Raw genomic sequence first — 14,160 nt, 5'->3', positions numbered from 1 at the left:
ATCTCCCTCTATTTCATGTGTAGGATGCTGCCACGGCATGGCTTGATGAGCAGTGTGTAGGTCCGAGCCCAGGATCTGAACCCACAAACCCCAGGCTGCTGAAGCAGAGCATGCAAACTTAACCACTATGCCACCGGGCCAGCCTCGAGCCAACATTTTATTTATTTATTTATTTATTTTGTGAGGAAAATTTGCCCTTAGCTAACATCCTTTGCCAATCCTCCTTTTCTTTTTCCTCTTTGCTTGAGGAAGATTAGCCCTGAGGTAACATCCACGATGATCTTCCTCTACTTTTTATGTGGGATGCCACCACAGCGTGGCAGATGAGTAGGTCCGCAGCTGGGATCCAAACCTGCCAACCCTGGCCACCGAACTGGAGGATACAGACCTTTAACCACTCAGCCACAGAGCTCACCCCCCAAGCAAACATTTTAAATGGAAGAGATTTCATTAGAAATATGGATTCCTGAATGCTTTGGAAAAATTGGAATAGCTGGCCACAGTGGACCCACATTCACTTCTGCTCAGCCAGCTCATTACCAGCTAGACTCATTCCAATATTGTAGTCACTAGCCAAATGTGGCTATTTAAATTTAAATTAATAAAAATTGAGTAAAATTTAAAATTCAGTTCCTCAGTCTCACTGGCCACATTTCAAGTGCTCAATAGGCACATGTGGCTGGTGGCTACCAGGTGGGACAGGGCAGATACAGAACATGTCCATCATCCTAAAATGTTCTAATGAGCCTTATTATCTAGAGGGTAGTCCCGCAGATAGAGCAACAGCTTTTCAGGTCTCTGTGGTCCCCAGCCTGACCTCTGTAAGCGTTTGAATTTGAGAACCTGGTCTACCAGACACTTTTTGGTTTCTGCTTAATTTTGCAATGTTTTGACAACCCTGCTAACCCTATCCTGTCAGGAAGGTATAAAAGGAGAAAGAGGTGGAAGTGATCTGAAATAGTGAATACAGAAGTAGGATAATAAACCTGGGAAGTGGTGTGTGTGTGTGTGAGAGAGAGAGAGATAAGCACTACCTTAGTAGAAACTATTCAAGCCGGAAGCAAACCATGTGCATATGTAATCAATACTCAGCAAAAGGCGAGCAAAAGCAGTCAAAATGGAGTGATTCCTGGGGCCAGCCCGGTGGTGCAGCAGTTAAGTGTGCACCTTCTGCTTCAGTGGCCTGGGATCCGCCGGTTCGGATCCTGGGTGTGGACATGGCACCACTTAGCAAGCCATGCTGTGGTAGGCATCCCACATATAAAGTAGAGGAAGATGAGCACGGATGTTGCTCAGGGCCAGCCTTCTCAGCAAAAAGAGGAGGATTGGCAGCAGATGTTACCTCAGGGCTAATCTCCCTAAAAAAAAAAAAAGGAGTAATTCCTGGGTATGTAGCCTGCAGGGGTCACAGGTAGTATAAATATAAATGAAGGGGGTCTGGGTAGGGTCTGTTGAACTAGGGGGTGGTGATGGGGAGTAGATGTTGGTTTAAGGGCAGGAGCCCCCAAATTCCTGTTGAATATTACAGTGGGAATGGGCTTGGATCTTTCAATTTTTCTAGAGAACTCAGGAATCCAGACTTTTTATGTGAAATCTCCAAATTTTTAGATGTTAGCTCAGATTTTTTGGAAACACTGTCCAGGCAAAGCAAACAAAGTTTCCAGTCGGATTTAGCCCCTGGGTGCGAGTTTGCCAAGTCTGAGTCAGGAGGTTGGCAGCGCAGCAGAGACCAGCTCGCCTGAGGCTGATCGCAGAGAAGCCTGGGCATTGAGAATGCAAGATCAGTCTGGGAGGCAATCATGCCACCATCCCGCGACACTGGGTAAAAAGGTCCCAGGCTCATCGGGGGCTATCTGCAAAGCATCAAAGTCATAGAGCAGCAGCGAGTGCTGATCTCTTGGACGCTATGATTTCCAAACCTTGGTGCACACAGGAATCCCTTAGGAAGCTTTTCAGAATTCTGATGCCGAGGTGTCACCCTAGCCCAGGTGAACCAGAATGTCTAGGGGTAGGACCCCAGGGGATTACAATATGCAACAAAGTTTGAGAACCAATACACTACGGGACTCTATGATTCCAAGTACCTGTCTCCACAGTGTTGATAAATCTGGTCTTTGGGGGTAAATATGCCCATAGAAGGCAAGAAAGCTATAGTCGACCCTCCATATCCATGGGTTCTGAATCCTCGAATTCAACCAACCACAGATTGAAGGCCCACGATGGCTGTGTCCGTACTGAACAAGCACAGACTTTATTGTTGCACTATTCCCTAAGAAACACAGTATAACAACTTTTCACATAGCCTTTACATTATGTATTATAAGTAATCTAAAGATGATTTAAAGTATATGGGAGGCTGTGTGTAGGTGATATGCAAATATTGTGCCATTTTATGTAAGGAACTTGAGTATTTGCAGATCTGGGCATCTGCAGGGGTCCTGGAACCAATCCCCCCCCATACTGAGGGATGACTGTATTTTAAATTTTGAAGGTTGTCTCACTTTCGATGGCAAATGAATCCAGGAGTGACAAGCTTAAACCTGTCCTTAGTCACTTTGGACTTAGGAACGATGGACTTCACAAACAGCCACAGGTGAGTGGAGAAGTTGGGCTCCCTGTCAAGGAGCTCATTGCACTTTATTGGTGTTATTTAATTATGCGTCCTCAAATGGACTCTGAGAGCTTTACGAGGGCAGGACTGTCCCAGGCATGGAGCCCACATTCGGGGCCTAGGAGTTACTTACAAATATGTGTTGATTAGATGCCATGGGGACGTAGGGAAGGTAAGTTAATTGGGGGCGAAAGGATGTGGGGTGGGATACTGGTTGAAGCTACATTTCAACAGCACTTTACACAGAACTGAGAAAGCATCCGTTGTCCGTATCCAAGAACAGAGGTGGGTTTGATGGAGACCACCTGTGATGGCTATTGAAAGAATGAAACCTGCAAAGTACCCAGCCCATAGGAGTGTCCAGGAGGAGTCCCTAAGATGGCTTCCTTACGACCTCTGCCAATTTTAAGTATAAGAATGAAAAACTCTGAAAAACCTGTGTCTGTGAATAGGGACACACCATAATGTGATGATTAAGCAGACTCTGAAGCCAGAGTGCCCAGGTACCACTTTGGACTTCAAGCACATCATTGAACGCCTCTGTGCCTCAGTTTCCTCATCTGGAAAATGTGGACCATAATACCTACGCCAACAGGTGGGTGTAAGGAGTTAAGGGGTGATTTTGTGTAAAGAGATCAAAAGAGTACCTGGCACAGGGCAAGTGTTAGCTGGTATTTTGTTGGAGAATATCAGAAAAAAGGATGTAGTGCTTCTTTTGGATAAACACGTCAGATGTTTGGAAAACACGGACCATGAGCTACCTAGAATGCAGGGTTCACAAGGTCTTGGGGTCAAAGCCTAAGGGGAAAGGGAGGCGAGACAGCTCCCTAGTTCTCAGACTCTGTTTAAATCTCTTTAAACACGCGGTAGTAGTCTAGAAAGATTGGCTGATTCAGTGAGAATGATTACGCACACACTGGTCCCCTCACCCCCAGGCCAGGGTGGATAGTGGGGGACCCTCAAAGTCCATGTCCTGTGACGGTGTGCTAGTAACTGCGCCTTCTGATCCGATTCTAAACGAGTCACACCACACCTGAGTTCACTGAACTCGTCCACTTCTGTCTTCAAAGTATGATGTGCTGTGTATGCACGTGCATTTGACTAAGCAGAATGTTAGTTTGTGTTTGGATTTGGGACTTATGAAGTATGTGTCTGCTCCATATGTCATTAAAAATATTCTTTTTCTAAGCAGTTAACACCACTTTCTGTCCTTTCTTATAGAAAGATTTCTTAAAAGTTGGTTTTTCCTTCCCCCCAGATTACCAGGTGGCCTTTGGTTGCTGCTGTCCACTCCAGGCACAGATGCAGTTCTTAGGTCCCATTTCTTCAGGCTATTTATTTTTTTCTTAACTGTGGAAGAAACTACAAAAACCTAAACCCGTAACGTAAGATATATGGCGACAGCATGAAGGCAGGCTCTCGGCCCGTAAAATACAGATTGAAAGTCTTAAATGTTCTCATGACACAAATTAGCTCAGCGAATTGGCTACCTTCCCTTGTCAGCATCGCTCCTCACACACACGGACTCAGAAATTGGTCCTCCGCTGTCAGCAACTCGAGAACGCAGGCAGAGGCTCCAGCTTTCGAGCTCACTTCTGTGGGAGTTGTACAAAACATTTGTTTTTTACAACTGTAAAAAAATGCGCTTCATTTTTTTAAAGGGAGAGGGAGGAGTTTGGGGGTGATTTAAGAAAGACTAGTGGCTTTGAAAAAGATTTATTCAACAACTCGTGAGAAAACAGGAGTTTATAATGTTTATATCTGTCTGTCCGTTTTGCGTTGCCTCTCAGAAAGATGTAATGCTTATCTCGGGAAGGAAGCAGTATTATATTTTAAAATTCTCTCAACCAAAACTTGCCTCCCCAATCTCAAACACTTCCCAGCTTTTCCTGCAAACTGGGTCACCCCATGTCAGCACAATTTGTGGCTCTAACTAGACAGTGTGCATTTTCCTAGTAAATGATACAAGGACATTTTATAGCCAACAGCTTCCAACTTCCACGTCTTCATGGATTGTGGCTTGCCATATATTAAGATTTATTCTGCACCCCAACTATTATTTATTTACTCTGTTTTCCCTTTAAACAATTCACCAAAAATTTTATGTCAAATTGATAGTTTTAAATATAATATCCCAGAAATTCTATTTCACCTTCTCACCAAAGCTCACATACAATACTTTTAAATTTAATAAAATGGCTGTCTTGAATGCGACATGATACACATGGATATTTGGGTATTTTTTTGAGATGAGCAGATATGACAGAAAGAGCACTAGACTGGAATCCAGGAGCCCTAAGCACTATGCCCAGCTTTGCCATCAACTGTGTGGCCTTGGACAAGTTGAATAATTTGCTATCTTGTAAAATAGGACAAGAGATCTAGAACTCTGAAGGCTGGTTTACTCCCAAAATTCTATGGTTCTTTAATTCTGTTTTTTTTTTTCAAAGATTTTATTTTTCCTTTTTTTCCCAAAGCCCCCTGGTACATAGTTGTACATTTTTTTAGTTGTAGGTCCTTCTAGTTGTGGCATGTGGGACACCGCCTCAATGTGGCCTGACGAGCGGTGCCATGTCCACGTCCAGGATTTGAACTGGTGAAAGCCTGGACCTCCGAAGCAGAGCGCGAGAACTTAACCATTCGACCATGGGGCCGGCCCCATATGGTTCTTTAATTCTGTATGCTGTGGGAAAAAAACTGACAATGTTTTACCTTCAAATATAAATAGTTTCCAACATTTCTGGGTGGTTAATCAACCAAAATGGTGGGTAGATTAGGTCAGACCTTGCAGGTGCGCCTGCACTGGCACGCCAGCCAGGCTTGCTGCTTCACTGCAGAAACCCTGTAAACTGTTGCATCTGCTGCGAACCTTAACCACAAATGTTCCTTAGAGGTGAGCGTCTTCATGTGTATTTCTTCTCTAAGAATCTTCCATAAAAGCCATAGTTCCAAAAACAAGGAACCCTCTCTCACCAAAATAGCAGGCTTATTTGCTCTCCATCAAATGTTCGCACATTTTGATGGGATCAGAATCATCTGCAAAATTTGTAAAAAGGTAACAGATGCTCAATCTCCATCCCAAACTTATCCAATCAGAATCAGTGGGGTTGGGCCCAGGCATCTGCATTCTTCACATGCTTCTTCCCTGCTCCCAACATCCATCAAAGATGGAGAAACACCGGCCTAGGTTCATGTAACAATACGGTAATACCATAGAGTGCAAAATTCAAGCATAGACCTAAATTGAAAATACATTTAAATGAAACACTTGGTCACCAATTTTTCTTTTCTTTTCTTTTTTACTGGACTACTGGAATTAAAGAAAAATGAAAATATACAGATTCTACACTTTCACAAGTGAACATCAGATTTACCCACACTGCTTCTGGTTCTCATATTTTTCACTGTGATCAGTACAGAACATCTACGCTATTCATATTCAATAAATGAGAAGCCAAACTTTCCCAGTAATCACAACATCTCTCATGCAAACAGAAGAGTTTGATGAAAACAATTTCATTTTCTAGAGCGGGTGGGCGGGGGGAAGGTATCTGGAGTGAGTTAGAAACCCCACTCAACCCACCTCAGCTCCTGCCCACTATTGCCAGGCAGGAGTGAGCAACCTCATGTGGCCAGATCTTCCCATTTTCCAAGAGAAGCTAGAAATTGAGTTTGTATTTATATTCTTGCAATTTTTAAATGGTGGGCAATTAATTCAAATGTTTTTTAAAACACCACTTAGAAGTGTACCTTTGTGTCCAAACATAAAACAAAGCAAAATACATCAGCCCAGATTTTACCTAAATGTCCTAAGTTTGTAATCTCTGTTCTAGTAGCTCTCAGTTCTGTATCTGAATTCAGTTAAGACAATCCACTCACAAAAATGACTTCATCCAGCTGGCACATAGTGTTATGCTCTCTGCCTCTAGAACCAGCAGAAGTCTCTGCCACCTTTGAACTATGGGGTTCATACGAGGAGCCACACACTAGGTTCATTTGTTCACCCAGCAGACATTTAGCAAGCTCCCATCCTGTGCCAGGCACTGAGAGCACAGCGGTAAATCAAATCTTAGCTAAGTTTAGTATTTGGCATAGCACATAAAAAATATACGAAGCTCACCAGTCAGTCAGTGGGCAAGATTAAAAATACAGACAGGCAAAATCTGAAGAGCAGAATGATAGATCAGAGACCATTTTTTCAGATGAGGCTGAAGCCCAGAAAAATGAAGGTTGGCCAAGGATCACACAGCTAGAATGAGAGTAAAAATCACAGCCCAGAGCTCCTGCCTTGAGTCAAGACTCTTCTCACCCCTTCTGCTATTTCCCTAACCCAAGGGGACTGAGAAAGGACTGACAAAGGAAACTAGCCGGCTTTATGCCACTCAGTGAGATGACCTCACTTTGCCAAGTTCTCATTTGGAAAGTAATTGAATATTCCATCTAGAATTGACTCAGAATTTCTCGTACCTTCACGGAGATTATCATTTCCAGCTAGTCAGAAGCCATTCTCTCTTACCTCAGAACATATGAAACAACAGAAAAGAAAGGAGTTGTTTATATCTATCACGAATAGAAAGAAAAATTGAGTCAAACAGCCAACCTTCACAAAATAGGAAAAGAACACCAATATCAGTGTTAGTAAGAGCCAGGAAAATGAACAGGATAGTAGAAGTGAGGGTGAGGGAAGGGTTTACTCAGTCTTCGCTAGAAATGTCCTACCTTTACTCTGAAACCACACTGCAACCGAATATGAATCCACTGGAAGAGAGAAAGGAAGTATTTTCCTGAGTGGCCACAAGAATAACCAGTTCTATAAGCTGCCCCTAGTATTTTTGATCATTTTCTAAGCAAGTACTACCTATAAAATGTAACCTTATTTTGAAAAGTCATAGCATTCTCTATCTTCAAAGGTGGGAGAAACAGGTGTGCCTGAACTGATGAATTTCACAAGTGTTTGGAATGTGTATGAATTTCAGAAGCTAAATGATAGATGGTCGACTTTAGAAAGAGAAGTGAAAATGACTCCTGGGGTGTGCTTGCCAATAGCGGAGTTCTCCTATCTCCAAATAAAAAAGTAACTTGAAAAGACTAATTCCAAAAGAGAGATTACGAGTGACTTTTATTCTTTTTAAATACTTTCCAAGTAATAAGCAATGTTGAAAAACAGGAGGAAAATTTTTTTTTTTTTAAAGATTGGCACCTGAGCTAACATCTGTTGCCAATCTCTTTTTTTTTTTCTCCCCAAAGACCTCCCCAGTACACAGTTGTATATTCTAGTTGTGGTCCTTCTGGTTGTGCTATGTGAGATGCCACCTCAGCATGGCCTGATGAACGGTGCCATGTCTGCGCCCAGGATCCAAACCAGTGAAGCCCTGGGCCGCCGAAGCGAAGCACGCGAATTTAACCACTCAGCCACGGGGCTGGCCCCAGAAAAAGTATTTTTAAAAATAACAAAGCATTTATAAAAAATCAAAACCTTGTAATTATTAACTTATATTTTTTTTGCTTGAGGAAGATTAACCCTGAGCTAACATCTATGCCAATCCTCCTCCACTTTGTATGTGGGTCGCTGCCACAGCATGGCTAACGAGTAGTGTAGGTACATGCCTGGGATCCAAAGCCACAAATCTGGACCACTGAAGTGGAGCACAGGAACTTAACCACTATGCCACAGGGCCAGCCCCCAAAATCTTGTAATTCTTACCTTCAACTTGCCGTGATTCTAAAAATGGAGAAACTCTATTCTCAGGAAAGCCAGAGTGGAAGCAAATAGGGTGTAAAACTTACTTGAAGCTGTTTTTTTCAAAACTGGCACATTAATTTATTAGTGCTTAAATCTCTGTAAGGTCTTTGTCCCATTACCACAGCCTTAGAAAAAATTCCCCCTTTAAACTTGGAAACTACACAATTTTTCCTTTCCCATTAACCAATTAAATTCACAATTTGACATCATAACAAAACCTGTAGGGAAAGCAGTGTTACAATGGAACATGCTCATGAAACAAGGCATACTTAAAACACTGAAGCCCTAATGAGGGACGGACCTCAAGGAGCCTGTTGTTCAGTCCAATGTTTAAAAATCAGACCCTTAAGAGACGTGCAAACAGCATGATTTAGATCACTAGAACGAGTTTTATGAAATGAAAAACACCACACAGTGGAAATACATGTTGATGACTAGTATGAAAGTTTAGATTAAGTACTAACTTTGATGTCAAAGTTCACAAGGTGATAAAAGTTTTTAAGGGAAAAGTGATCATGAGGGAAAATGCACATGCAGTCTGAAAAACAGTAGAAATCATTAAACGGACAGGAAAAGCGGCCTAAAAAGGGCCCATAAGAGATGTGATATTTTCTCATTTACTTTGATCAAGTATAATAGAAGGGAAATTGAATCTTATTTTCCTCTTTTCTCTTCACTAGTACAAACTAGGTAGTTAAACTTTGTCTTCCTAAGTCCAAAGTCTGGCAGTGAGTTGGGAACTATCACAAAAATGACCGAAAAACAGAAATTTTAAATACAGATGGCATTATACAACGCTACTATCCCAGCATATTGGAACAAGGAACAAATTAAGCCAGAGGTTCTCAACTGGTATGTTTTGAGTCATTCACAGGTATGCTCCCAAATTTTGAACATGTAAATAAAATTGTCTTGCTTTCACTGAGGTGTGGTAGTCATCAGCACTGCCAACAGGTTCTCTTTCCAGACCCCGGGAGGGAGACTGAACTTTCGTACCTTCTTGCGCTGGTGGGGCCATAGTTCTGGCCACAGGGGTTGAGCGGAAGGGACACAGGTCCACTGCCGGGAGGAGCACGTAACTGCTAACCTACAGCCTTCCAGAGCCCTTTCCCTTGGCCACAACCATCAGGAAGGTTCAAGACAGTGGCTATTCCATCAGCCTAGAATCCCCGAGTGTCTGCACGAAATAGAGCTCCCAGCCAACTTGCAGATAGGCACATATGCAGTGTGTGCCCGGGACATAAACCTTTGTTGTTGTGACGCCGCTAAGATTTTGAGGGGTTTTGTTACTAGAGCGTAATACAGCTCACCCGACTGAAGCAAAAGGACACACATTGGGAGGGTGCGATTTGTCCACCAGGCTGCTGAGAGGCTCATGAGACTCAGGAGAGCTGGGGTCTCTGTGCCATCAGGAAGTAAGAAGTGTATTATAAGGTAAAATTCATGCCAAAGAAGTCTCCACTTTTATTAAAACATCTGAGTACTTTTCCTTAGGTCCATGTGAGAGAAAGTCCTTTGGGAAGAAGAGTCAACAATGCTAAAGGATAGCCAAGTTCACTGTGCCGTAAATGATTTCAACTTTGTCTGCAATTTTATTCCTTCAAATAAGACAACAGGAAGTTTAATATTTGAACATGTACTTTTACACAAAGGCTGAAAATCAGCCTTTTAAATCAGAGATGGCTGCTAGGTCTTTGGACAAGAGCCTGGCTACCAGTAGAGGGAGCCACCTGCTCTGTTCCTGCCTACCCTGGCTCACAAAAGCCTGGCGAGAAACTTCCAGCTACACGCGGGAGAAATTCATTCTCATCTAGCCACTTCTTTTCTAGATGTAAAATTGTGCTGGTGCCAGGCTAGTTGGATAGAATCACCCAGGATGCTTTGAAATGCACGTGCTCAGGCACCCCCAAAGGCTGATTCGGTAGGTCTGAAATGGGCTTCAGAAATGCGTAATTTTTTGTAAAGCTCCCAGATGCTTCTGATGCAGAGCTAGGTTTGCTACCACGGGCAGGAGATTTCAAAGAACTGGTCCTTTTCAGTTAAAAAGCTTTGCCATCTGCAGGGCCTTTTTGACAGGGATCAAGATATATAAAAAGCCCAGCTAGATAAAAACAAAACCTCCTAAGAACAGAATTTCAATAAAACACTTTACAATAATAGTAATCACAGGAACAAGACATCGTTATCCTCAAAATTTAAATTTATTAAGACATTCAGCTATGTCTGTCAGTCTACATCCAAATTTGCTACTAAAAAGAAAATAAAGTCACATCCCACATTAGGAATACCGAGTCTGAAAAACACTTTTTGAGCCAATCCTATTGTATAAATAAATGACTAGTTTCTTTTCATATCAAAATTCCCATAAAAAATTACATTCCCCCCTCCCCAGTTCTACCTGTAGCCATGATGAATGTAAAAATTTAAATATGACACATCCTCGTCAAAGAAAAGGTGCAAAGTCTATTAACAGCTTTAAAAGTGGCATTTGCAGAATGTGATCATACAGTTATGTACTCATTCCCAAAGTGCAAATATTGCCATAATTTAACACTGTTTTGATTCAGTTGCAAGAATTAAACATTACACAGGATTGAAAAGTACACTTAGGGCCTTTATCAGTGCCCTAAAGCCCTTCCCACTTTGGCCTCCTACACTAACGTGGACTCCAAAGTGTTCATTAGAGTTTTAGTTTACTTCACACAGCCAACAGAGTATACAACATATTAACAAAAGCTTCATATACATGAAAATAGTGAAGACTCCATCATGAAGTTCAAGAGCCTCAGATTACGTGAATGCACCCGCAAGGCCCATGTGCCCACCCCACCCCCCCGCCCCTAAGCACAAACCACGTATGAGCGTGCTTCAATCTCTGAATACAATCAATGCATTTACATCTTTGATTTCATTTCGGTGCTGTACAAAATTCAATCATCACCTGACTGAGTTCCAATTAACTGAGGGAAAAGGGAGTGGAGAAAAGGGCTGGTCACTACTCACACTTGGTAACAGGAATGATCCTGTCCCATGGAAAGTGAAATGTCAGTTCCACTCTGCCTGCTTCTTCCCATGCTGTCCTTAGGCTCTTCATCCTCCTTTCTTTAGCCCCTTTCAAACACTCAAATCTGATTTTACTTATCCCTTACAAGTCAGGGGCAGTTTCTGAAGTTGTTGAGGTTGAATTTCTTGGCAAACCTCTACGAAACATCAGCATAGGATACATAAATACATTTTGATTAGCATACATTGCAAAATTTCCCCCACAATGTCAAGGGGATGACAGCAGGCGGTCTCCACTGAGAGTACTTCCTGGATTAGATCCTTGGAATGTCGAGTTTCCTGCCCAGTCACTGCATACATTCATTCCTCAAATCTAAGCACGAATGGCATCGTGAGTCAAGCCCTCCACCAGAGGATCGAAGCTTTACTCCTGCTTCTTTTCTTCTGGGCTGACCTCAATAGGACGTGCTTCATCTTTTGCACTAAGAGGATACTCCTTGGGTTCACAAGTTCCTTCCTGGCTCTCTGATCTTCTGGCAATGCACTCATTATTGTCCCTAGAATGTTCCTCCATCCCGGTCCCTCGAGGACGCTCTTGGTCCCGGGGTTCAGTACCTTCCTGAAGCACGATGTTCTGCTCAGCTCCAGCAGGAGGTTGTGGAGCCGGCTCAGTTCCTAACCCTGGAGGCTGGGAGGAGTTTTTGAGGTGGCAGTGGCACAGGGGGCAGGTCTCCTGGACATAGAGCCATTTCTTGAGACAGCCTGCGTGGAAGAAATGACTGCAAGGTGTGATCACAGCAGATTTCATGTCCTAAAAAGGGGGAAAAAAGATACCTCATAAATGTCTGTCATCTAAAATCTTTGCTGCTACATCCCAAAAGTTCTAGTTCCAGCATTTCTTTCCAACAAATTCCCCATAGAAAATTGGTAACACAAGATCTTAAAATAAAATTCATTTTATATTTTAGTAACAATCCTCTTGCCATCAAAGATCCCTTTATACAAATAATGCAAGAACCGCTGGCTAAATAATTAAAAAAAAAGAACTAAAAACTAAAAATGAGGAAGAGACAACCTTTTTAACTGAGTTCTGCCTTAGTATGAAACACGAGGATCACACAACTGCAGAGTATAATTCCTGGGTCTCCAACGGAATGGCATGAGTACAATCAGAACCTCAAAAATCTGATGAAGACAGGACTTTTTCCACAGTTATGCTTCAACACAGCTGAACAGATTATTCCAGGATGAGATTATTGACAAGGAGACAAAATCAGCCACAGAACACCAGAGTGTTGGCAAGGAAGTGGCAATTTCACTAAGGACAATGTAATACCCAGTTTTCAAGATGGTCTATATAAGCCAGTGTTTCTCAACTTGCATCAGAATCACCCAGAGTGCTTGCTAACCATGCAGACTCTTGGGCCACCCCAGACCTACTGAATCAGGATATCTGAAGATGGCATTCACCAATCTATAGTTACATAGTATGCCACTCACGTGACTTTATGCACACTCAAGTTCCATAACACTGGAATGAAAAGTGGTATATTCCTTAATATACATTAATATTCCTTGCATAATATATATTTGGGGAGGGAAGCCTGAGAACATGAAGTTTAAATTATAAGAATATACATTTAGTGAATGGACCATCAATTTTAAGTCCCAAAACAAGGAGTTGTGGCTATTGCAGAAATTCCTTGCCAAGAACTGGTAACACCTGGGAATCAACTTTTAAGCAGAAAGCCATCCAAAGAAAGGCAGCCAGCTGGGAGGGTAAGCAATTTGACTTTCATTATCTGTGTGATATCAGCAGGCAGTTCTAGCACCTCAAAAAAAGTGATGTGACAACAGGAAATACAAAAAGAGGACTCAAATCCCAGAGATGGAACATTGAGACATCGGCTGCTGAAGCTGATGTGCCTGAACTTGTCTTTGATGTGCTTTGTCTTGTGCACAAGGCTACTGAGCACAAAGGAGCCAGAACTAAGACAATGACCATTTAACTTGGGAGGAACCTACATCACTCCTCAGTCCCCTCAAATGCAGAAACAACCCGGAAAACGTTATTTTGCTAGTACCCAAAAGTATGCTCTAACAACAATAAAAAAAAGTGGTAGTTGCATTTTACTCTTAGGAAAAAAATGCCTATTCTAGACAGTCTTACACACACACACATACACACCCCACCTAAACGATGAAGCAGCCCTGGAGGAAGAAGATTCCCTGCACACTCACGGGTACTATCCATGGTTTTACTCCACCAGCCCACACTCTTTAAGAGGGATTTTAAAGGCAGAGTTTCTGCTGTGGCCCATAATTTCTGTCCACTCTTCCAACAGTACAGTTCAGCTGTAAATGCTACTCAAGTGACTGGTGACTACACTCTAGGCCAATTTTTGTTGTTGTTTTATTTCCAAGCTGATTTAAATAGTATCTTTGGATTTTTAAAAGAAGGCAATCAGCAGCTATTCATGGTGCATGTGCCAAAAATGCCAGGTAGGCCAACTGCAACAGCACACCAACTGGTTGCCTCTACCATATCGCCCCGCCCCCCACTGTCACACAGAGAAGTTTGTACCCATCTCAGATATCCATCAACCCACAGGTAAGCACATACCCGCTGCACCTACATTAAGTAAATGAATACTTCTTCCCCACCCGGGGAACACCAGAAGGAAGAGTCAGAATCTTGGCACACCACTTTTCAGAAGTTGCTGACTCCTGATTGACAGTATATATTTGATAGTGCATATATATCTGTGTGTGTGTGTGTATATTCAGGAGTAAATATAAAATA

The 14,160-nt window shown here is 42.4% G+C and overlaps 1 protein-coding gene and 1 long non-coding RNA gene across 5 annotated transcripts in view; one reads left to right on the top strand and one right to left on the bottom strand.

Annotated features, from left to right (window-relative positions):
• Window positions 1–14,160, top strand: part of LOC139075258 (uncharacterized) — a 47,448-nt gene that overhangs the window by 14,379 nt on the left and 18,909 nt on the right. Inside the window, exons 2-3 of one of the 2 annotated variants that reach the window (XR_011525462.1) lie at window positions 2,492–2,593; window positions 3,064–3,206. This is a non-coding gene — a long non-coding RNA (uncharacterized lncRNA). Of the gene's footprint in view, window positions 1–2,491; window positions 2,594–3,063; window positions 3,207–14,160 lie in introns of those variants that run through there. The other variant, XR_011525461.1, reaches the window with a different exon arrangement.
• Window positions 10,537–14,160, bottom strand: part of RNF145 (ring finger protein 145) — a 51,549-nt gene continuing 47,925 nt past the window's right edge. For all 3 annotated transcript variants that reach the window (XM_070570374.1, XM_070570373.1, XM_008515153.2), the window contains exon 11: window positions 10,537–12,168. In XM_070570374.1, coding sequence (XP_070426475.1) covers window positions 11,782–12,168 — 387 coding nt within the window. In that variant the 3' untranslated portion in view covers window positions 10,537–11,781. The remainder of the gene's footprint in view (window positions 12,169–14,160) is intronic.

The sequence above is a fragment of the Equus przewalskii genome, chromosome 13 (genome assembly GCF_037783145.1).
Source record: "Equus przewalskii isolate Varuska chromosome 13, EquPr2, whole genome shotgun sequence".
NCBI classification, from domain to species: Eukaryota; Metazoa; Chordata; class Mammalia; order Perissodactyla; family Equidae; genus Equus; species Equus przewalskii.
Note: the sequence above shows the minus strand (reverse complement) of the source record. Positions and strands in the feature narration are given on the sequence as shown.